Source organism: Caretta caretta, chromosome 6 (assembly GCF_965140235.1).
Source record: "Caretta caretta isolate rCarCar2 chromosome 6, rCarCar1.hap1, whole genome shotgun sequence".
In the NCBI taxonomy this organism is placed as follows: domain Eukaryota; kingdom Metazoa; phylum Chordata; order Testudines; family Cheloniidae; genus Caretta; species Caretta caretta.
The window spans coordinates 104,062,292-104,087,222 of record NC_134211.1 but is presented as its reverse complement, the minus strand read 5'-3'; the positions used below and the strand labels follow the sequence as shown (position 1 = coordinate 104,087,222).

Genomic DNA, 24,931 nt, shown 5'->3' with positions numbered 1-24,931 from the left:
ACTACTTCCGCATGTCCTGAGTCTTAGCACTAGTACATTGCCCCCCCACACACACACACACATACTCTTTCTGCTAAACCCGTAAGTCTTGTAATTCTCAGAAATGCTCCCTCCAGTGTACTTCAGAGCTGTGTACACATGCTCCCTATGCTGGATTTACAACTCAAAAACTGTCTATAATACAGTCAATTAAGGGGAAGGGAGTAATTTCCTGTGCCCGTGGTTGTGTGTTGGTTAGTACTCTGTGGTTCCCTTTTAACTGACTGTCTCTCCCAGCCCTACATGTACTTAACCTCAAAGCAGTTTGTAAGAATATAGAGAAAGTTAGGGCTAGTTAGAAAATTTTGTACTATCTTCGCTTCCAGAGCTCTGCAATTGTGGAATCCCCATCAATGGAAGGTTTTTAAGAACACATTGGACAAATACATGTCAATGCTGTCTAAGTTTATTTGGTCCTACCACAGCACAGGGGGCTGGACTTGATGCTTCCCGAGGTCCCTTCCAGTCCTACGTTGCTATGACTCTCTGCCTCTAATGGGTTTTCTAGCCCTATTCAAAACTCAAGTAGGAGTAGAGAGGTTATTCTACCTCTGTTTGGCACTGGTGCAACTGCTGCTGTAATACTGTGTCTAGTTCTGGTGTTCTCAATTCAAGAAGGATGTTAATAAATTGGAGAGGGCTCATAGAAGAGCAGTGAGAATGATGAGGATTAGAAAATCTGCCTATTCGTGACAGACTCAAGGAGCTCAATCTGTTTGGTTTAACAAAGAGAAGGTTAAGGGGTGACTTGATTACAGTATATACAGAACACATAGTTAATAATGGGCTTTTTAATGTAACAGAGAAAAGCATCACATGATCCAATGGCTGGAAGTTGAAGCTAGACAAAGTCAGACTGAAAATAAAGCATAAACTTTTAACAGCGAGAGCAATTAACTGCTGGAACAGTTTACCAAAGTTGTCATGATAGTGCAATTTAAGTGCCCCACTATAGACCTCTCAAAGAGACCTGACTTTTCAGAGTAGAAGCTCAGCATTTCTGAAAATCAGAAAAAAATTCTTAGGTGGGGGCACTCCAAAAATGAAATTCCCCAAATCACTGGTCACTTCTGAAAATATATGCCACTCTTCTGTATTATCCTAGTGGGAGGAATGTTCCTATGTGATCAGTAGTTCGGTTCACAGTAGTGATGAGGAAAGATTTTTCTCAATGTTTGCCCTTAAGCTATTTGCTTAGGAGGCTACTTGGGGCCTGATATGAGTTTTGCTACTGACTTCAATGGCAGAAGGTTTGGGCCCATGGTATTAAGAAGTCTTTACTGTGGAGTTACTACCAGACAGTAAGGGTAATTGCTGACAGAATTTTAGCCCTACTCTTATAATTAGGATGGTATTTTATTTTACTGTATATCTTTTTGTGTACAAAATGTCTATTTATAATGCTAATAATTGCATCCAGTCTAAAACTGATGTTTTTTGGTTACTGTAATACAGTGTCATGGCTTTGTTTTGTTGGATTTTGTTTTCTAAAGAATAATTCACATTTAAACACTGCTTACCTTAGGAAAAGGTTTATTTGCTACTTGATATTACTATGGGCTGCCAATCACCCTGAGTTGTCAAACTGCTGTTTTATTCATTCTGAATGCTTTGTTTGGTACTGAATGGGAAGAATGGAGGTTTTTTTTTTTTTAAATCCCAGAAATTTTGCATGAGGTCTTTGGCAATCTTAGAAATGGCTTGGTGACTGTTGATATAAATACTGATCCTGCAATTGGACTCATGCTGGCAACCCTTACTCCTGCATGGAGACCCATTGTCATCAGATCAGTTGTGCAGATCCAGCAGCAGGATAGGGGCCTAATGAGTGAATTTTGTGCATTATTTTTAACATTTCCATGATTCGCTATGGTTTTATTAGAAAATTAGTGTAGCAATTTGAGGGGGAAAATTTTTCTATCAAACTATAGAAGATTTTTAAATCAAGCAGCAGCTTTGATAACTTGTGTTGGAAAACACTGTCATTACCACACTTCTGGAAGTTTTTTAATTCTGAAAATCTATTTTGGCTTTTTTTCTTGCAATCTTTGAATTGCTAACTATAGATAAAATAAACTTAAGTTTTTATTCGTTTTGCAGCATGGCTCTTTGAATTATTTTTTAGGTACCATAATGCTTATGAATCCGTGTCTGCCCTTCCTACTGGCCTGGTGTGTGTTGGCTAAGTTTACTGACATTTGGCTGACCGTTGAGTAGCAATTAGCCAAAATGCCTGGAAGATTCTTGCCAAGGTTTTCAGAAGTGACTGTTGAGTTTGGAAATGATATTTTTGAGTGCTTAACTTGAGCCACCTTAAAGAGGCCTGATTTTTAAAGGGAGGGTCCTCAACACTTTCTGAAAATCAGCACCCTTTAAAATTAGTATAGTTAGGCCTCCCAAATCAATAGTTTACTTTTGGAAATCTCAGCTTTTAGCTTTAATTATAAGTGAATTTTTTATATTGCATAAACAACTCAAACAAAATTCTAGTTAATCATACTGCTAAACTAAGCTTGTAAAACTTATGAACCAATCATAGTAAGTTGCCATGTTATAGTGTTCTTAATAAATGTTTGTCATTCATTTTATCTTTATTAATCAGAAATGACGAGAGTCCTATTATCCTACAAAAATGAAAAACCTACCTCTGCTATACAGTTTCTCCATAGTAATGCCACCGTACATTAAATATCTTCTCTTTCCAGTTTTATCATTTAGCAGTGTCATGGTTTCCCCTTTTTCTTCTGTGTGTTCTTTTAATATGCTTTCCACTTACTGTAGATTGGGTGGGTTGCTTGTTCAGTGTATGGTAAAAGAGACCTTTGACTGTAAAATTTGACTGGTATCTGCAACACATTGCAGTGAAGAAAGGGAGTAGGTTTTGTAGTTTGTTTTGGTAACCACTCGCTATTGCCATCGTTCAGCAGTGCTCACTTGCAAGTTGTTGTTTCCCTTGGCCTTCAGACAGGAAGGGTTGGCTGTCTGCTGCAACAGGTTTTTGTCCAAGGTTTCAACCAACATCTTTTAGATGCTAATGTTTTGTAAGCTTGCTGTTTTTTACTAGAACTTGACTGAGTTTCTGGTGTGTGGCCTATCTGGGATACATGTTAGTTTTGGCCTTAAAAGGGCTTACCATGCTGAAGGGCAGTCAGTGTCATGCCCATCAATTAAAATTTGAATCCCCTGTTTTACGGCTATGTAGTGTTAACAGAAGTTGTCAGTGACTTTTAATGAATCAGTGATACTTAGTCCGTCTCCATTTTGTCACCTTAATATGTTTGCCTCCTACATTAATTATCAAAAACTAATACTATGTAGTGTATGAAGTTAGATATTATGCCAAAGGATTGTGGCATTTTTTTTCTGTTCAGTTTATTATAATATATTCTGACTACCTCTGTGCATCGGAGAAAACATTCTGCTCCCCCTTGTAGAGAGAACCATTTCTATCTTTAACAAGTTTTTTTTAGACCAGATTTAGCAATTTTACTAGATAGAAAACAATGATTTCTTTAATAACATACTAACAGCAACTGAAATGATTTTACTGTTAGACCATATACTGGTTCAATAGAAATCATGCACATTGTAGACAGTGTGAATGTAATTTGGTGGTAACTAACAAATTAGACACAACAGGAACTCATTAAACTTCAGCTCTGATCGCTAAATGTACCAAGTGATTGTCTGTACTTTCTGGAGAAAAGAAAGGAAAAAATAAATTTATCCTGGAGAAAAGGGTCTTTACATGAGAAAGACATGGCTTAATATGATATCTTGGGATATAAAGTTCAAGCAATTCTCTTTCGCACAAGAGCGCAAAATATCTGATTTTACATACTGTACTCTGTATTTTCCTGAATGTAATGGAGGACCCTTTTATAAAATGAAGTAATAATTGTGTTTGCATTTATTTCACCATAAAACTAATGCATGCTATAAGCCTTTTAAAGTATGGTGAATATTAAGTTTCTTTAAAACTCCATTTTGATCATAAATGAAACACACACTGAAGTTTTTTTGTTTTTAAGGGCTGTAAATCTAATTGGTCTCTAGCAATTACTTTAGCAAATAAAACAGAAAATATGCAAATATCTCCTGAGCACTTAGAACCAATATTTCAGACACTCATTGTCTGTATCCCCAGCCAAGAAAGGATGTGTGATGATTAGATTTTGAAGGACCATGTACTTTTTCCACAGAGCTAAATCTTAAAATGCAAGAAAACAGACTACCACATGGCATGATTGATTTTTATGAGAGTTCATGTTAAAGTGTTCTCTTTTTATATTACCTTTTAGGTTACCTAGGGTGAAACAAAATTACAGGCTTGGAAACTCTGGAAAAGCTCTGTAGCAGCATTAGAGGTAAAAATGAACACACTGAAGTAATCTTTAGGAATGTCCTTTTTTATTAAAACTGATTAGGATAGAAATTCTTATCAAGGTTCATTTTGTATTTTAACTTTTCAGTAACAGTGTTTAGAAAAATGGACTTGGTAGAGCTTTTTTCTTTTCAGTGAATGGTTCAGTCATTCTGGGAATGCTTACACATTGGATGAATAAATTGAGTAACTTCTGTTGCTCCCTTTTCTCTATGGGGATGTATTTAGTTGTGGATACACAAAGTAGAATTGCTGCTTAGAGACTATACTTTTGTGTTTCAGATTCAAGTCTGTGGAGCAGCAATTACAATGTTTGTATTTAACTAAATTCTTTGTTAAATCCCGATAGTTGCATTTATACAAATGACAGTTAAATATATATATATATATATATATATATATACACTTTTTAAATTGAACTTTATTTTGTACATTGCACCATCTTACTAGATATTAACTAATCAATAAGATATTGAATGTATTGACATGTTCAGGAGGTAGTAAACTACACTCAGTGCTTTTTCATGCGTTGAGGACGTTTGTTGAGGCTCAAATTAAAATTTGCACAAAACATAATTTGAACTTTCTTGCCTTTTTTGTTTATAACTTAGAATTCTTTATTATGTGTGTGAAAAATTTAGCATAATTAAACAGGATACAGAACTACTGCATTTCTCTTCTAATTTTCATTCTTGTTGACTAATGGCAGCCTATTGGTTTCCAGCAATTGCTGAATTTAAAACTACTACAAAAATATTTTAAAATGTCCTGGTAAAATAAATCTTGTAATTTATCTTTTCATTTCTTGCTGAGTCTTTTCCTTTTTTGAACATTCATTTCTTGAAATAGTTTTTAATCATTTTAAAAAAGTAAAAATTTCGGAATTTTTACATCTGATTCTCCCTATTAAACTAAAATACTGGAGAATGTTGTCACTTTCACGATAGACCTTTAACACACGAGCTTACCTTTCTTGTGTACTGATATAGATATCTCTGGATGGTTTTGAGAAATTACATAAGGGACCTTTACATTATTATTTATGACCCAAATATTATTGTCCTTTCTTTTACAAATTCCTTGTATTTTGGACTGTTTACAGAATTTGAGCTATCCTTTAATTCCACGCTTATGTTGGTTTTTATTTCATTTTAGAGCAGAAGCTTGCAAATGATGCAATTAATGTACAAACTGATATCATGATGTCAAAATGCAGTTCAAAGAACACAAACACAGATCTAAGAAATTAAAACGGTAAGTCTGTGCTTTATAATATGAGAGAAACAGATTACAAACATTTATATGCATCAAATTAGGCATTAACATGTTTTATTGAATTTCGTTAAATGGCTAAACCTTTAGAACAATACTGTAAAGGCTTTAGGTTCACAATCTAGGATAATATAAAATTGAATAATCTGTAGTTTAATTTTATACACACACACTTTTTACAAAGTAGTAGCTTTATTTTCTCCATAGGTGCTGACTATGTAAGAGGTAGGTAGCTAACAAATTATAAATACTTACCATTAGATTAGTCAAACTACAGACCTTCAAAATTTTATGAAATGTAATATGATTAAAAATGTTTAACTTATTTTTAAATTTCAATGATTTTTTGGATTTAAACATTTACAGTGTTGTGAACATAAGCATTATTATGCAAGTGAATTAGACCCAGAATGAATATATGCTTATTAAAAAAGGATGGAGGGGTGGAATGTAGCCAGTGTGCTTATCTAAACTGAAAGAAATGCAGGAAGTAAACAGCACAAAATAAATCAGATTGGATTAAAAAGTATTGTTTTAATGATAAGGCAAAAAAAGGTAAGGATTTGCGCTTGACTCTTAATTTTAGCTCCATATATAACTTCAGGAGAAGAAAACACTGTCCAAGTAAATCTTCATAGCGGGGAAGAGTTTTTGTTTTTAAAGCTCTCTAGGAGGTTTCACAATGAAGAGTGATGCAGAATTTTTTTTTTTTTTAAATTTTCAGTAGTGTGCTTCTGTCTGTGCTACATTTTTAGCTAACCTAGAACTCTGCTCACTTAGCTGGTGGGGTGAATGTATCCTGGTCTGTTCTTGTGGCTGCTGGGGGCCAGGGCTGCTCTGACATAAGCTTGAAATGGCCCCAGTGAGCAATCACACCAGGCTGGGACCGCTGGAGCTGGGTGCTTTGGCTACACTGTCTCTGTCAAGGCTAATTCCCCACTCTGGCACTTCGAGTGGGGAAGGTGGGGGCCCGCAAGGATTCTAAAAATTAATACTGGCCGCTCCAAGTGCAGAACCCGTTTGAGAGCTCAGGAAGGTGCACTTGGGAATTTCTTCCTCTGGGGTACCCTCAAGCCCTTTTACCCCTCCCGGGAAGGGCTGAGAAAGAAGAGAGGAGGAAAAAAAAGGGAGGGGGGGAAATCAGCTGTTGCCACCAGCTAATTAAACAATGCGCACAAACCTCTTAAGACACAAAAATCCAATTCTGTTTTTTAAAAAAAGGTAAATTTTATTGGAAAAAAAAAAGAAAAAGCATCTAGGAACTCAGGCTATTGCTAGATTTTTAAAAGAGCAACTACCAGAATTAAGCACCAAGAATAGCTTTCTTGAGGTCCAGCTTAAAGGTTACAAGCAAAACAAAAGCACTTGGGGTTAGCACAGAGGAATCCACAAGCCATAAAGAAATAAAAGGGATAAACCTAATCGCGTCTTCCGTGACATTTCCTGATCTACTTACGTATCTGGGGCTTTAAAAGAGTAGTTTCTAAGTATGATACGGATGATTTTTTCATACCTGGCCCAAGCTTCTCCCGGGGAGAGGCAGACAGGGCAGCAACTATGCTGTAAGAACAGCCAGAGAGACAAAAGGGGAGTTTTTTCTAAATTTTAACAATTTCTGGTCTTCCCATTGGTTCTTTTGGCCAGGTGCCCACTCGCTTCCTTTTACCGATGCATAGCAGTAAGACTTTTTAACCCATTACAGGTAGAGCAATTAAAGAACAGCTACTAAGAGGGATTTTATAGCTACTGGCTGGCAGGGTGTCCATAAAAGGGAGCTACTTTCCCTCCCCCTTTCATTTATCACAGCCTCCTACCCTCTGAGCACTCCCAGTAGGTCCTCTGTGTCAAGGAGGCCATAGAAGGTGAATTTATGTAGTGCCAGCTCTGCATGTTCCAGGAGAATCCTTAGCTGTATGTTTAGGGCAGTTTTAGAGCCCTCTCCTTCGCCCCTTGCCAAGTGGTACAAAAGGGCTAGTGGGGACCAGAATCTGGCTCTATGTATTTTTGTTCTGTTAAAGTGGGAACTTTCCTTTGTAAAACTTACGGACACTGTGTTGTTATTTCTGAGACCTGGTCTGCATTGGAAATGTTTGCTGGCATATCAGTATCAATTAGGAGTGTGCCAATTTGTGCACTGGCAAAAGTATACACAGTATACGCAGTTGTCCCAGCATAAAAGCCCTTTTGCTGGTATCACTTATTTTACTCTGAGAATTGGTATAAACTCTGCTGGCAAAATCACTTTTTTGCTGGTGTAAACTGCATCTACAGTGGAGGTTTGGCTGGTATAGCTATACCAACAAACTTTTTTTAGTATAGACCTGACTGTAGAGTCAGTACTTCAATCTCCTTTCTCATTAGAGATACCACAGTTTTAACCTAGGACAGGGGTGGGCAAACTATGGTCCACAGGCCTGTTTCAAGCCAGCCTGCGAGCTCCTGCTAGGGAACTGGATTGGGGCCACAATATGCGGCTCAGCCCCGCTTCGGCACTCCAGCTGGGGTGCCGGGACGGGGCTGCACCATGCGGCTCCCGGAAGCTGCGCCGTGGCCCCGCTCTGAAGGTCGGGGGCTGCTCCATGCCTCGGAGCTGGAGAAGGGACATGCCACTGCTTCTGGGAGCCGCTTGAGGTAAGCACTGCTCGGAGCCTGTACCCCTGAGCCTCTCCCCATGCCCCAACCCCCTGCCTCAGCCCTGATCCCCCTCCCCAAACCCCTCGATCCTAGCACAGAGCACCCTCCTGCACCCCAAACCTCAGCCCTAGCCCCACTCCAGAGCCTGCACCCCGAGCCAGAACCTGCACTCTTTCCTGCACCCGTGCCCCAGCTCTGATCCCCCGCTGAACCCTTCAGTCCCAGCCCAGAGTACCCTCCTACACCCCAAACTCCTCATCCCCAGAGCCCACACCCCCAACCAGAGCCCTTACCCCCTCCCACACCCCAACCCCAATTTTGTGAGCATTCATGGCCCGGCACACAATTTCCTATTCCCCGATGTGGCCCTCAGGCCAAAAAGTTTGCCCACCCCTGACCTAGGATGAGGGACTTCAAAGGTCCTTAATTTGCTGAGACTTAAGTTCTAAATTGTCCACCATTTCAGCAGGTCAGGAAGAATCCGTCAGGAACTCCAGCTGTTGACAATACTACATGGGTTATAGAGGAAGCTCTTCAGAGGCAGGTCAGTCTAACATGAGCCTCGTCATAGTCCTGGTCTTATTAAAATTATTAAATATGCTTTGCTGAGTAACAACAAAAAAAAGCCTTTTATTCTCTCAGTTGAGAAAGCAATATTCTGCTTACATGTTGTATAGAGTGTGTATAAAGGTGATCTTTTCGGTTCACATCTTATTATACATGGCCTTAAAAACTCTAGGGTTTTTTGGTTCAAGAAGGAAACTAAAAATGAGGTTAAATAATTGCACCATATTTCCACTGAAAGATACCTCAGGGAAACTTGTTCCTAGAGGGCTTTTGAGTATTTCAGCTACAATACATTCTCTTTGCACTTTTCTTGAGTTTAAAGAAAACAAACCTGAGATCCAATAGTCTCTTAGAAAAATTTGGGAAGACAAAACAAAAACTCAGGCTCTCTTTCTAGAATGCTTCAAGTGAATGCCAACACAGAGAAAGAGTTTCATACAATCATATTACAGAGATTATAGAAATGGGAAGGACCCATTAGGTCATCTAGTCCATCTTCCAAGGTCAACTTGTTTGACTAGTTCCTAAGTGTGGTTCTTATAGTTACAGATGAAAGAAACTGACTTTACACAGGACTCTGAAGTGCAATCCAGAATTCTGAACTCTTCATTTTGGAAATATCCAAGAAATTAGTTACTGTCCTATTTCAATGAAAGTGAAACTTTTCCCACTCCATCTGGTTATTGTTGAGGTTTTTCTCCAAGGTTAGAGGGTCTTTCATGCAAGACTTCTACTTAAGTGAAAAACTAAGTTTGAACTGCCAAAGTAGGCTGAAATCTTAGTAAGGATAAATAATCACAATACTGTTTTAATTTTCAGTTCTTATGGTCAAATATATATAATATATAATATATATGCACTTAGGACGGAAGAACCCAATGCACAGCTACAGACTAGGGACCGAATGGCTAGGCAGCAGTTCTGCGGAAAAGGACCTAGGGGTGACAGTGGACGAGAAGCTGGATATGAGTCAGCAGTGTGCCCTTGTTGCCAAGAAGGCCAATGGCATTTTGGGATGTATAAGTAGGGGCATAGCGAGCAGATCAAGGGACGTGATCGTTCCCCTCTATTCGACATTGGTGAGGCCTCATCTGGAGTACTGTGTCCAGTTTTGGGCCCCACACTTCAAGAAGGATGTGGATAAATTGGAGAGAGTCCAGCGAAGGGCAACAAAAATGATTAGGGGACTGGAACACATGAGTTATGAGGAGAGGCTGAGGGAACTGGGATTGTTTAGCCTGCAGAAGAGAAGAATGAGGGGGGATTTGATAGCTGCTTTCAACTACCTGAAAGGGGGTTCCAAAGAGGATGGCTCTAGACTGTTCTCAATGGTAGCAGATGACAGAACGAGGAGTAATGGTCTCAAGTTGCAGTGGGGGAGGTTTAGATTGGATATTAGGAAAAACTTTTTCACTAAGAGGGTGGTGAAACACTGGAATGCGTTACCTAGGGAGGTGGTAGAATCTCCTTCCTTAGAGGTTTTTAAGGTCAGGCTTGACAAAGCCCTGGCTGGGATGATTTAACTGGGAATTGGTCCTGCTTTGAGCAGGGGGTTGGGCTAGATGACCTTCTGGGGTCCCTTCCAACCCTGATATTCTATGATTCTATATCTTTGATAAAGCAAATGGAAGTGAATAAATTTTTAATGCCGTTTTTTAAATTAGCTACAAACGTATATGCTACCTTTGTTAAATATTAGTATTGTGAAAGGTGTATTGTGTGTGTGCCCCAAGTTTGGCAAAGAGGACAATTTCTGCCTCAAAGACTTTATCCACCAGGAGAGCAGCAAATTTCAAAGCAAATAAGTCATTAAGTGTACAAAAATTGGAATAGAATCTCTCCAAATTTTGCAGGAACGGGCATGGAATGCTTCCAGTGAGTATTTTCCATTTCATGGTTTAATGTTTACTTTCATCTGTTGATGCTCAAGTTCCATTACATTTTCTTCTTTGATACCCAAGAGATGGAACAGGATATTATTTTTGGATCTTTCTGGGTTTTATTTAAAATGACGTATTTGGCTGATATATAGAACTTTTTTTCTAAAAATAACATAGTGTTTGAGTGCTGTAGCGAGAGATAGCAGTTAAGCAGAGAAACTTTAATGCAATTTTTTATAGTTGATGAGTGACTTTCTTTTAAATTTGCTACCTGTCCTGTGGATTCAGTCCTGGAAACACTTTTCTTCAACATCTGAGAGTGTTATTTAGAGGGGAAACTAGAAGTTTGTTGGTAGAGTTAAAAGCTAGGTACAGAACTTTCGCATCACTAGAATTATGTCAGATAGAAATTCATAGATCAAGGTTAGTGACTGCTGAAAGAACAGATTACTTAACTATTGGATGTGAAAACAATTATTGTCTGTTGATGAAACAGAAAAATCCTAAAATGTTTCACAGATTCATGTATGATATATTACACACACAAGAACTATGTTAAAATCATTAAGTTGCAAAGTCAAGCACTGAAAAGTTAGGAAATGCCATGATTATGTTTGCATATGCCACCTTAATTCAGCCCCTTTGTGCTTACATGGTCACATACCAGTTTTTCCACAGGACTCCTGTCCTCATTTAGCTCACAAGAGAGATGGTGCTTATTTACTGAGCACCTACTCAATATTTTGTTTTCCTCATTGTTTGTGACCCGATGCCTTATTTACTACATACTATTCAAATCCTGCTCTGAACACAGAATTATTAATTTTCTTTGGGTTTTTCTATGGCACTCAACACTATAGTATCCAGAGGCTTCACAAACATCAACAAATTTATCTTCACAATACTTCTTTGAAGTGAGGGGATGGTATCCCCATTTTACAGATGAGGAGCAGAGGCCCTGAGATTAAACTCAAAAGTTTCCACTAACTTTGGGTGCCTAATTTGAGATGACTGGGACCTGATTTTTTTCCAGAGTACTTGCATTTTGTAACACTTTCACATGTTCAAAGCACAGTTCCCAGTCTTTCTAACTTGACATTTCCTAAATCGAGTGATTTACTTTGCAACTTTAATATGTTCTTAACGTAGTTTGTTTGTAATATGTTTTTATACATACATGTGCACACTGTGTAAAATCTATACAGAAAATAAAACACTCACCCGCTGCTGAAGTGCAGCCACCTCAAGAGTAGAATGTAGTCATTTTTAATGAGACTAGTTACTCAAACTGAAATTACAAAGAAAATATTTACTAGGCAGAGTATTACTGAAGTAGTAATGTGAGCAGGATTCTGGAGTGAATACCTTTTGCTCTTTCAAATCTATTCTGGAATCAGTTTAATGAATGGGCTAGTTAGGACCTTGGTTTTACATTTGACCTGAAAGATTTCAGCTCCAACAGCACGTTTTCTCCCCATGAGACTCAGAAAGGGTATAATATCAATATTGCTGTGAATGGAAGTAGCACCTACTGAATCACTACCGCTCTTTGCCGCATCTGAGTTTTTCTTGGAGGTCTCCCATTTAAACACTCACGTAACAGTCACAGCCCAAAGTGGTATGGCTGTTACCTTATCAAGGCTAGTAGGCCTAAAATTGGTCTTGTCAGTTTTGTTTTGACGCAGCATGTTGTGCTGCCTCTGCTCTGCTCTGATGAGCCAGCAGATAACTTATACAATAATTCTGAAGTATTTTTCCCTCCCCAAGTTTGGGTTCAACAGTTTGACAGGTTTCAGAGTAGCAGCTGTGTTAGTCTGTATCCGCAAAAAGAAAAGGAGGACTTGTGGCACCTTGGAGACTAACAAATTTATTGGAGCATAAGCTTTCATCACCTACAGCTTACTTCATCGGAGTTTTCACATTCACTAATTTACAAAGTTAATGTAGAAGATCAAGATTAGCAAATATGTTCATTGCCCACACTGACCTGGCAGGCCAGCTTGTAGCGAAGTGAGATTTACCGGTTTGGCGCCTCCTGCTGGTTGCCCTGGGGATTAGCTTGCTTCCAGCTCAGAGTGCCCACTGCTGGCCAGCGGCTCACCTGCCTCAGACCCTGTGTCCCTCCTGAACCCCGGTGCCCCTTACCCTGCCGTTCTTCCTCAACAGGACCCCCACTCTCTGTGTGTCCCCTTCCAGGGGAACCCTCAACCCTCTAAGCCCACCTTGCGTCAGTGGTTACTGCCAGTCATCATCTAGCCCCTGTTCACTGGGGCGGACTTCAGTGTAATGGCCACTCATCATTGGCAAGGGGGGGTTTGGACCTGCTGCCTTTCCCTGCAGCCCAGTACCTCTCTAAGCCTTCCTGTCAGGCTGCAGCCTGGGAGGTCCCCAGCAGGCTGAGCTCCCCAGCTCAGCCTGCCCCTTCCCCAGCACTGCTCTGTCCATGGTACCCTTTGCTCCTTCAGGTAGCTAGGTCCATCTCTCTCCAAAGCTAGAGAGAGACTGACTCACCTACTGGCTCACAGCCCTTTTGTAGGGCCCAGCCTGGCCCTGATTGGCTGCCTCCCAGCCTTTTCTTATTGGCTCTCAGCCCCATCCCTCCCCAAGGGCTGGCTTTTAACCCTTTCTGAGCCAAAGTGGGGTGACTGCCCTGCTACACAACTATTTTGACTTTGTTCAGCTGTTGTCTGCTTCTCTTCTTGGTTAGTTTCAGGATCCAGTTAATTCCTCTCAGTAGATTCTGAACACAAGTACTTAGTTGTTGACTGTTTCCAATTAAAACCTTACATTTTTTTTCAGATAAACTGATTAATTTTTTTCTTGGTTTCTAGATACTTCTGTACAATTTTGGTTTATTAAAGAATTTGTTGTTTTTCTTGCTTTTGAAATAGAAACTTTGAAGGGTACAAATCTTTCATTCTTCTTCTTCTTCTTCTTCCAGGGCTTGCTCATGTCTATTCCATGTTAGGTGTGTGCACTCAGCATGCACTGTTGCCAGAGATTTTTCCCTCAGCGGTGTCCATCGGGCTGACTCTAGTACTCTCTGGAGCTACAGGCTCATGCGCCTGTATAAGGGGTGCTGCTGGCCACACACCCTCTGTTCCATCTTATCACTCATGACAGTTGCTGGAACGACCCCTCTTTCTTTGGCAAGGCTTCTTCCCAGTGGGATTTGAGCTCTAATCCCTAGTTTGTTAATTAAATCTAGTTTTCAATGTTCATAGATTTTGTAGTTAGAGTAAATAATTAGTGTAGCTATATAGTCGCTATCATTGAGGGACTCCCTTCACCCCAGGGGCTGGGCATGCCCCGGGCTTCAAACCTTGCATAAGTGCCAGATTTGTCAGGACTTTAGACCCCACACCAAAAAGGACAGAATGATAAGACTGAAGGCTATCCTAATCTCAGACCAGCCTCAGAGCCAAGTTATTCCAATTCTGCACCAAGCACTTTAGCTTCAGCATGAAGCCCTCCTCCGGCACCATGCTCTTCGTAGCACCGTTCACCATCTCCAGAACTACAAAGAAACACAAAAAGCAGCACACCGACAGAGGGTGCTCACCAGTGCAGAAAAAAGAAAAGCATGGGGGAAGGAAGCTCAGTACAACCTGCACCAGGCTACTCCTTCACCCCCGGTCCCATGGTGGCACCGTTGACTCCACTCAGAGCATTGAGTCTGGTGCAGGACCCTCTGCTGACACCCAGAAGCTACTGCGGCACTAGTGGTCTCACTGTCCCAACAACTCTGGAGGCTTTTGCAGTGGCCAGAGATTTACTTTCACTCCTGGTCACCCCGGCTCCAGTGCTGTCTCCGACGATTACTGAGAGCAGGAAAGAGCAGGGAGTGTCAAGCTCCTTCCTGGCACTGGGCCCTGTGGCACCCTTTAGGGGCAAACTGGCCCTGATCCAGTTGTTGCAGCCATCTCCATTCTGCTGCCAGTCCCCATACTCTTGGTACCATTTGGAGGCAGAGAGGGGTATTGTTCCACCATGGTCACCAAGGGAGAATTCTTCATCAGAGTCTGAAGGGGAAACCTATGTGCAGCCTATGTGCCACCGGACCTCGGTGTGGGTCCCCTCGCTGTCACCTGGCCCATGGGTCTGTGGCCTGTGCAGTGGCCATACTGGAACCATTGGGGAATTACTCTGGTACTTTGTCCTCCCTCCCATCAATCATACTCTGTGGTTTCATAGAGGTGGGCTACTGCACCTTCCTGCTTGGCACCAGACCTAGACTCCGGTACAGACATCCAGGAGTTGGCTTCTGTGGGCATTGTTGAGGCTGAGGAAGAGGAAGGAGTCCCTCTTCCGGTGCAAGCTGCCTCCTTGTCCTCCCAGACGAGGCTGCATAGGGGCCCAGTAGCTCGCTTCCACAGGACATCTTCAAGGCCTATCAGGATCTTCTGGGGGTGGAAACTGAGGAGCTTAAGGAAAAATCCCACAGCCTTATTGACATTCTGGCTGCAGTAGCTCCCTCCAAAGTGGCCTTCCCCATTAATGAGGCTGTAATGGGTGCGGTCAAGGCCCTGTGGAAAACTCCTTCTCTGCCTTTCACCTCAGGGAGGGCAGAGGAGAAATACTATGTGCCAGCAAGTGGGTTTGAGTACCTGTACTCGCACACACCTCCCACCCCCAGGTTCCCTGATTGTGTCGGCAGCCAACAAAAGGGACAGGCAGGCCCATTTGAGCGCTACCCCCAGACAAAAAGACACACAAAAACTGGACCTGTTTGGGAGAGACGTTTATTCAATGGGTAGCCTTCAACTGCATATCTCTAACCAGCAAGGTTTGTTAGGGAGTGTAGCGGGGTGGCTGCCCCACTCCTTTACTAGATGGGGCTTCAGCAGGCCAGGGAGGCGGTGCACGTGGGCAGCCAATCAGAGAAGGCCTGCTAGTGAGCCAGTCAGAGACTGAGTTAGAGACAGCCAATCAGAGCCAGACTCAGCCATATATAAAGGCTGCCCCAGGAAGGGAGTGGGCAGTCTCTCCTTGGGGGTTAAGGGAGGAGGACTGACTCCTGAGCTGGAAGGTAGCACCCTGGATAGAGCAGTGCTGGGGAAGGCCAGAAGGAGTTGGGGAGCACCGGCTAGGGAAAACCCCAGGCTGCTGGCGTAGGCCCGGTAGGTGCGTAGGGCCGAAGGGGAAGTGGCCCAGGGACAATAGCAAGGCAGTGGAAGAGAAGGAGGGCAGAGAGGCTGCCGCTAGAGGGTCCCTGGGTCGGGACCCAGAGTAGCGGGTGGGCCTGGGTCCCCCTCTTCCCCTTGTGCTACACCTGGCTGAAGAGGAGCGTGGCCTGATCCAGGCTGCGGCTGGTCCCTGCGATAAGGGGCTAGACTTAGAGGCTGCAGCCGGCCACTACAACAGGTGTAGCTCGTGGACTGCTGATAACACCAAACCCCCGGAAGGGGGTGAGACCGGAGCAGTGGGCACTGCCAGAGGGCAGTGCCCCAAAGAGAATGCTGCCTAGCGGGGAGCAACGAGGGTCCCCAAGCAGCAGAGCAGACGAAGGGCAAGGCACCACGTGAAAAAGGTGCTCCATGACTGGAGAGAGCTAATTCCCAGAGCAACCAGTGGGAGGCGCCAGCGGTGGTGATTCCTAACCCCGTCATAGGGAGATACAGTTGCAATCTTTGGGACTCCCTGGCCGAGTTTAAAGGCTCTCTGCCTCAAGATTCAAGGCAGGAATTCTCTACCCTCTTGAAGGAGGGTAAGAACGTGGCCAGGACCTCTCTCCGGGCAGCTCTGGACATAGCTGACACAATAGTCAAGACAAAGGCCTCAGGTGTCACCATGAGGCGTTGCTCTTGGCTCCGGTCCTTGGGACTTCCTCATGAGGCCCAGCAGTCTATCCAGGACCTCTCTTTTGAAGGCTCCTCGCTGTTCTCGGAGCAGACAACTCAAGGGTTGGACTCAAGGGCCACCCTCCAGTACTTGGGCCTCTAAGCTCCAGCTGCTTCCAGGAAGCACTTCAGGCCCCAACAGCCACCTCATTTTTTGGTGCTATCTCTGAGACAGGAGCCCTATAAAAGGAAAGGGAGCGTTTACAAGAGGCATCAGCCTCTCCTGTCCACCTCAACCTCCCAGCCAGGGTCTCATAGGTACTCCAATGAGCCCAAGCAGGCCTTTAGAAGGTGTGCCTGAGCACGCTATACCAGCTCACTCGTCAGATCCTGCTTTCCCTTTATTTTTGGACCGTTTGTCGCACTTCAGCCCGGTGTGGTCCTGCGTAATGTCAGACTGCTGGGTGCTAAGTACAGAGACAATTGGCTTTATCTTTCAGTTTTCATCCACTGCTCCCTCCCACCCACGTCCTTCTTCGGGGACCCTGCTCATGATCAGCCCTTACCTAGGAGGTGCAGCCCATCCTGTGAATGGGGGGCCATTATGGAAGTTCCTAAAGACTTGAGAGGGGAGGGGTGTTACTCCCTATATTTCCTAATCCCAAAGGCCAGGGGGGGCCTCCAGACCATTCTGGACCTGCATCACCTCAACAGATATCTCAAGAAATTGAGATTCCTCTTGATCTCCCTGATCTCCATCATTCCCTCCCTGTATCTAGGGGATTGGTATGCCATCCTGGACTTAAAGGATGCATACTTTCACATTTTTATCTTCTGTGGCCACAGAAGATTTCTCAGATTTATTGTGAACCAGTGCCACTACCAATTCACCACTCTTCCTTTCGGCCTGTCTGTAGTTTCTCAGGTTTTCACAAAGTGTATGGCAATAGTAGACGCCTTTCTCAGATGGTGAGGTGTCCAGGTCTACTGTACCTTGATGACTGGTTGATCAAGGGTCAGTCAGAGGCTTATGTGCGAACAGCATCAGCGTGATCCAAGCTACCTTCTGAGTGCTGGACCTGTTGATAAACGTCCACTCTTGCTCCAGTTCAGAGACTAGAATTTATTGGGGGCAGTGCTTGACTTGACCCAAGCCAGTGCCTTCCTTCCCGAGGCCTGATTCCAAACTGTCAGACCTGATATCCAAGGTCATGGTCCACACAGTTATGACATCCCAAGTTTGCCCCAAGCTACTGGGGCATATGGCTCCATGCACTTATGTGGTTTGTCATGCAAGACCTAGGCCCCTACAGACATGGTTAGTGTCAATTTACTCCCCCAACAGACACCACTTAGATTCAGTGCTCACTGTTCCACCCCTCGTCCTCACCTCCCTGGACTGGTGGAAAGACCCAAGGTCAGTGATGATGGGAGTACCCTTTGTTACCCCTTCAGCTATCAGTGTCCCTAGTGTCGGACACATCAGACCTAGGTTGGGGAGCCCACTTCCACCTCCTCAGGACTTGGGGCCTATGGTCCCAGGAAGAACTGTCCCTGCACATAAACTTAGGGGGGAACTCAGGGCTGTATGCTTAGCCTATAAAGTGTTCTTCCCCCAGATCTCAGGCAAGGTGGTGCAAGTTCTGACAGACAATACCATGGCCATGTTCTGTATCAGCAAACAGGGAGGTGCTTGATTCTTTGCCCCGTCAGGAGGCCATTCATCTGTGGGACTTCTGAGTGTGGCACTTCATCCACATTGTGGCGTCACACTTTCCAGGATCCCAGAATGCACTGGTGGATCAGCTCAGCAGATCCTTTTTCTCTGACCACAAGTGGTCCCTTCACTCGGAGATTGCCAGGTTCTTCTTCCAAAGGTGGGGTTCTCCCCAGGTAGACGGGTTCACGACCAAGCAAAACAGGAAGTGCCATCAGTTTTGCTCACTGCGCAGGCACAGTCCAGACTCCCTCTCCGACGCCTTTGTGTTCCCATGGATAGGGCTCCTGCTGTACGCTTTTCCCCCTGTCCTTCTGGTTCCCAGGGTCCTCCTGAAAATCAAGCGGGACAAGGTGATGGTTATTCTTATAGCCCTGGCATGGCCACGTCACATCTGGATTGGCACATTGCTGTATTTATCAATAGCATCTGCTCTTCCACTTCTGCTCTGTCCGGACCTCATCTCAGAAGACCACCGCTGGTTGCTCCTCGCCCACCTTGCCTCCCTTCACCTAATTGCATGAATGTTACATGACTGAACCCGGAGGAGCAGGCCTGTTCAGAGCAAGTTTGAAAGGTCTTAATAGGTAGTAGGAAGCCTTCCACTTGGGCTACCTACCTGCCAAATGGAAGCACTTCTCCCTATGGGCATCTCTGTGAGATCTCTCTCAGGTTTGTTCTTCCCTCCAGGCTATCTTGGACTACCTGCTCTATCTAAAACAGCAAGATCTGGCCCGAGTGTATCTCAAAGTGTACTTAGCCGCAATCTTGGCCTTCCACCAGCCGGTGAACGGCAGGTCAGTGTTCTCTAATTAGATGATGGTTCAGTTTCTCAAGGGATTGGAGAGACACTACTCCCAGGTCTGTGAACCAATCCCTCCATGGAATTTAAACCTGGTTCTGTTGGGGCTCATGGGCCCTCCTTTCAACCCTTTAGCATCGTGCCCGCTACTACTTCTCTCTTGGAAGGTCGCCTTTCTGGTGGTGATCACCTCATCCAGAAGGGTCTCTGAAATCAGGGCCTTATGTCAGAAGCACCATACACAGTGTTCTTCAAGGACAACTTCCAACTGCACCTCCACCCGTCTTTCCTGCCAAAGGTGGTCTCACAGTTCCATAGCAACCAGGCTATCTTCCTGCCAGTCTTCTTCCCGAAGCCTCACAAGAACTCTGAGGAGCAGCAGCGTCATTCATTAGATGTTAGACGTGCCCTCGCCTTCTATATTGAGTGTATTAAATCCTTTTTCAAATCCACACAACTCTTTGTAGCAATAGCAGAAAAGATGAAAGGCCTTCCAGTATCAGCCCAGAGGATCTCCTCCTGGAGATCTGCCTGTATTCAGGCTTGTTATGAGCAGGCGAATGTCACACGTCCAGCCTGTCCTAACCACTTACTCCACGAGAGATCAGGCCTCTTCATCTGTGTTCCTTGCACAAGTCCCAATCCAAGACATCTGCAGGGCAGCAACTTAATCAGTGCATACTTTTGCATCCCATTATGCCATCACTCGACAGGCTCGAGATGATGCCAAGTTTGGAAGACCAGTGTTACAGTCAGCATGTCCATGAACTCCGAGCCCACCTACTGAGGGTACTGGTTGTGAGTCCCCTAATGTGGAAGCAAGCACTCGAAGAAAAAATGGTTACTAACCTTCCATAGCTGCTGTTCTTCGAGATGTGTTGCTCCTGTCCATTCCACAACCCACCTCCTACTCCTCTGTTGCAGTTGACTGAGAAGAAGGAACGGAGAGGGTGTGTGGCAGGCAGCACCCCATGTACCAGCACATGAGTACGCGGCTCCAGAGGGCACTAGAGCCAGCCTGACGGATACCACCGAGGGAAAAAATCTCCGGCAACGGTGCACACCCCTAACATGGAATGTGAGCAACACATCTTGAAGAACAACAGTTACGGAAGGTTTGTAATCATTTTTTCCGGCTTACAGCCATACCCATTTTAGACTGTGATCTTGTCAAATCTCAAAGCTAAGCAAACATGTCCCTGCCCTTTACTCGGATGTGAGATATATTAGGAAAAGCCTGCTGCTGTGGAAGGTAATGGTGGTGGTTCAGAAGGAGGCCTTTTTTCCTCAAGTCAATACTGGTACTTAACCCGAATTCCCATGACATTATGCTGTTTCAGATGCCGTTTACCTGATGAGACAATATATGTCATTGTATGGTAATACTCATGCCATTTGTGCTCATTAAAGGTCCCATGGTACTATTTGTTTCACTGTAGGGTGGTGGTTGCTTCAGTAGTATGACCAAAAAAAATCCAACTATGGTAGTTACATTCTATCTTCTTAGGTTCTTCCTGAGTTTAAATTGGACACACAATTCTTCATTTGCCTCCAAAAAGACTACTGCTCTGGCAAAGAGAGATTGCTGTACTTTAACCCTAGAAATGGCAACTTTTCCTGATGATAGGCAAAAATTAAAATTATGGTTTTAGAACAAATGTGATGCTCACAGTCTTTTACAAACACAGCCAAAACTGCTTATGAATATGAACTTTATCCATAAATGATGTCTCATCAGATATATGACATCTGATATAGCATAATGTCATGGGAGTTTAATGTCTGACTTAAATGGAATTGCAGGAAGTTAGTCACTGTTATCATGGAGGGGTATGAAAGAAGGAAGACATGCTCCATTTCTGGCTTTAAAAAATTTTCAATTTTTGACATAAAGTATTTTGGTCACTGGAACATGTTCCTGGAAAAAGAAATAAACGTTCATGCAAGTTTTCTGAAATTAGTTTCGATGTGTCTCACCAAATTTTATACTTGTATGAGCAAAACCCATAGCATCCCCAGCTACAAAATTCACAGTATTCTCAACTTCTCCTTTGTTTTGAACTGCACTTTCTTCTTTGGAATTCTGTAGCTGTTCTCTTCCAAACTTGACAATTTCTACTTAGTTGAAACTAAAATATTGGATCCGGTCTGCCAAATGTCAGCAGTATTGTCATACAGTTCCTTGGCTAATGAAGTGTATGTGTCTTCTTCATCAAAATACATTTTGGCCTAGGGAAAAATGCATTGGGCTAGGAGTCCGAGTCCTCCCTCTTTCGCTGACTGGTATTAATTATGAGTGATTCATAGCACTACTTATTGAGAAAGGTCTTGGGTGTCATACCCCTGAAGTGAAGACCCTGAGACACTGCTGAGAGTAGAACCTCTTTGACAGAGCCAAATCTCATCAAGTAAACCAGACTGCCTCTCAGAATAATTAGGCCAAAGCTTCATGCTTGCCTGTGCTGTCTGTGAAATGGGGCTACTCCACAAAGCACTGTGAGGCGCACAAATGAATGATCCTGTTGAGCTATGTTATCACATACCATTTTCTACAAGGTGGTGAAACAGGATTGCTATGGTTTTTTAATCATTTGCTATACATTTTTGAGGTCCTTGATACACACTTTTAAAATTTAAATTAAATTATTAAAATTTTAATCTATTACACCATTACAAAATTAAAATATTGATTTGACCTCTACGTGTGTCTGGCTTAAAAATTAATACATTTTTTGCTGTCAAAAACATTGTACCCAGTGAGTTTCTAGTTTCCCTAATCTGACTGATACTCTGCATTGTTTTTTCTTCTGGGGAATATTCAGAGGGAAACCTGTGTCACATTATTTCCTTATCAGAATTTTTCCAGCGAAAGAGAGACACTTATCTCTGTTCTTTTCAGAATTTTAGAGAGACCAAGTGGGTGAGGCAATATCTTTTATTGGACCAACTTTTCAGAATTTTATCATCTTACTCTGTTTCACTTAAAGTGGAACTAGCACAAATCTGTTACTTCTCATCTCTTGTAATTGAATATATTTCTGGATCTTGTCAATAGAGACTGTATTAACAGAATTAAGGCAAATTCAAGAGTGTGAACCTGACGTTACTCTGGGTTGCCCCTTTAAAAATGTGGATTCTCTGAGTTTGTGACATTGGTTAATAATATGCTGTCCTCAGTATAAATATGAAATTGAAAAATGTCTGTTTATTTAGAGCTCTTAATTTACCTCTTTCTTATTATTGTTCCATAGATATGAGTAAACAAAAGGCTAGAACTTCCAAGAAATAAAATTCCAGAAAAGGTGTTTCCAGATAAACTCATACCGAAAGCCTGTCTTTTGCTTTGTGCTTTTAATAATGCATGATTTTAATGCCTTATTTTTTCATAGTAAGCTGTGCTGGAACAAAAATGCAATGAAAGAAACACTGGATGAATGAATGAATGAAAAGCCCTGCTTTGCAATCCCTCAGCATGGCAGGACTGCAGCTTATGACCCCTGCTTCCTCACCAATGGGTCCTTTTTTTGGACTGCCATGGCAACAAGAAGCAATTCATGATAACATTTACACGCCAAGAAAATATCAGGTACTAATGACAATATTATTTTTCATTGTATATGAAAAATATTTCATTTTCATTCTATCTGTTATTCGAGATTACCTTCATGAGACTGGTTTTCTTGTTTTATGTGCATTTGTGTTAAGAGCTTTCCACTGCAGTGGGACCACTGGATCAAGATGGTAAAGGAGCACTCAAGGACGATAAGGCCATTGCGGAGAAACTAAATGAATTCTTTGCATCGGTCTTCATGGCTGAGAATGTGAGGGAAATTCCCAGACCTGAGCTATTCTTTTTAGGTGACCTTATCTGAGGAACTGTCCCAGATTGAGGTGTCATTAGAGGAGGTTTTGAAACAAATTGATAAATTAAATAGTAATAAGTCACCAGGACCAGATGATATTCACCCAAGAGTTCTGAAGGAACTCAAATGTGAAATTGCAGAACTACTAGCTGTGGTTTGTAACCTATCATTAAAATCAATTTCTGTACCAAATGACTGGAGGATAGCTAATGTGGCGCCAATTTTTAAAAAGGGCTCCAGGGGTGATCCTGGCAATTAGAGGCCGGTAAGACTGACTTCAGGACCGGGCAAACTGGTTGAAACTATAGGAAAGAACAGAATTGTCAGACACACAGATGAACATGATTTTCTGGGGAAGAGTCAACGTGGTTTTTGTAAAAGAAAATCATGCCTCACCAGTCTGCTAGAATTCTTTGAGGGGGTTAACAAGCATGTGGACAAGGGGGATCCAATGGATATAGTGTATTTAGATTTTCAGAAAGCCTTTGACAAGGTCCCTCACCAAGGGCTCTTAAGCAAAGTAAGCTGTCATGGGATAAGAGGGAAGGTCCTCTCATGGACTGGTAACTGGTTAAAAGATCGGAAACAAAGGGTAGGAATAACTGGTCAGTTTTCGGAATGGAGAGAAGTAAATAGTGGTGTCCCCCAAGGGTCTGTACCGGGACCAGTCCTATTCAACATATACATAAATGATCTGGAAAAAGGGGTAAACAGTGAGGTGGAAAAATTTGCAGATGATACAAAACTACTCAAGATATTAAGTCCCAAGCAGACTGCGAAGAGCTATAAAGGAATCACACAAAACTGGGTGACTAGGCAACAAAATGGCAGATGAAATTCAATGTTGATAAATGCAAAGTAATGGACATTGGAAAACATAATCCCAACTATACATATAAAATGATGGGGTCTAAATTAACTGTTACCACTCAAGAGAGAGATCTTGGAGTCATTGTGGATAGTTCTCTGAAAACATCCACTCAATGTGCAGTGGCAGTCAAAAAAACTAACAATGTTGGGAATCCTTAAGAAAGAGAGAGATAATAAGGCAGAAAATATCATATTGCCTCTGTATAAATCCATGGTACACCCACATCTTGAAAACTATATAGGGATGTGGTTGCCCCATCTCAAAAAAGATATATTGGAAAAGGTTCAGAAAAGGGCAACAAAAATGATTAGGGGTATGGAATGGCTTCCATATGAGGAGAGACTAATAAGACTGGGACTTTTGAGCTTTGAAAAGAGACAACTAAGGGAGGCTATGATAGAGGTCTATAAAATCATGATTGGTGTGGAGAAAGGAAAGAAGGAAGTGTTATTTACTCCTCTTAACACAAGAACTAGGGATCACCAAATGCAATTAATAGGCAGCAGGTTTAAAACAAAAGGAAGTATTTCTTCACACAATGCACAGTTAATCCGTGGAACTCTTTGCCAGAGGATGTTGTGAAGACCAAGACTATAACGGGGTTCAAAAAAGAACTAGATAAATTCAAGAAGGATAGGCCATCAACGGCTATGAGCCAGAATGGGCAGGGATAGTGTCCCTAGCCTCTGTTTGCCAGAAGCTGGGAATGGGTGACTGGGGTGGATCGCTTGATGATTACCTGCTCTGTTCATTCCCTCTGGGGCACCTGCCGTTGGTCACTGTCGGCAGACAGGATACTGGGTTAGATAGACCTTTGGTCTGACCCAGTATGGCCATTCTTATGTTCTTATTGCAGTACTCACTCTACTTCTTAACAGTTGCAGCAATGATAATGGTACCATACCTCTAGTCAACTGGAAATTCAAGACATTATTTTTCTGTACCAGCCACTGTTTAGTTTGCAAATTGGCCAGAAAGCATGGCTCAGGAGTATTGTCATGCTAATTTCTTTAATTATTTGAAAGCCTTATGTGTGAGGAGTGATCTGAAACAGCTGCTTTGATGACCTAAAATATTGGTCATCCAGCTGTCAGAATAAAAATTGCTTTAAGGTGATATAAA

General features: G+C 42.6%; 1 protein-coding gene across 1 annotated transcript in view; it reads left to right on the top strand.

Annotated features, from left to right (window-relative positions):
• The window catches only part of DICER1 (dicer 1, ribonuclease III), a 101,269-nt gene that overhangs the window by 17,514 nt on the left and 58,824 nt on the right, over positions 1-24,931 (top strand). The window contains 5 exon segments of the mRNA XM_048853214.2: positions 4,341-4,406; positions 5,579-5,677; positions 8,796-8,873; positions 22,465-22,537; positions 22,539-22,661. Of these exon segments, the coding sequence (XP_048709171.2) occupies positions 22,514-22,537; positions 22,539-22,661 (147 nt within the window). The 5' untranslated portion in view covers positions 4,341-4,406; positions 5,579-5,677; positions 8,796-8,873; positions 22,465-22,513.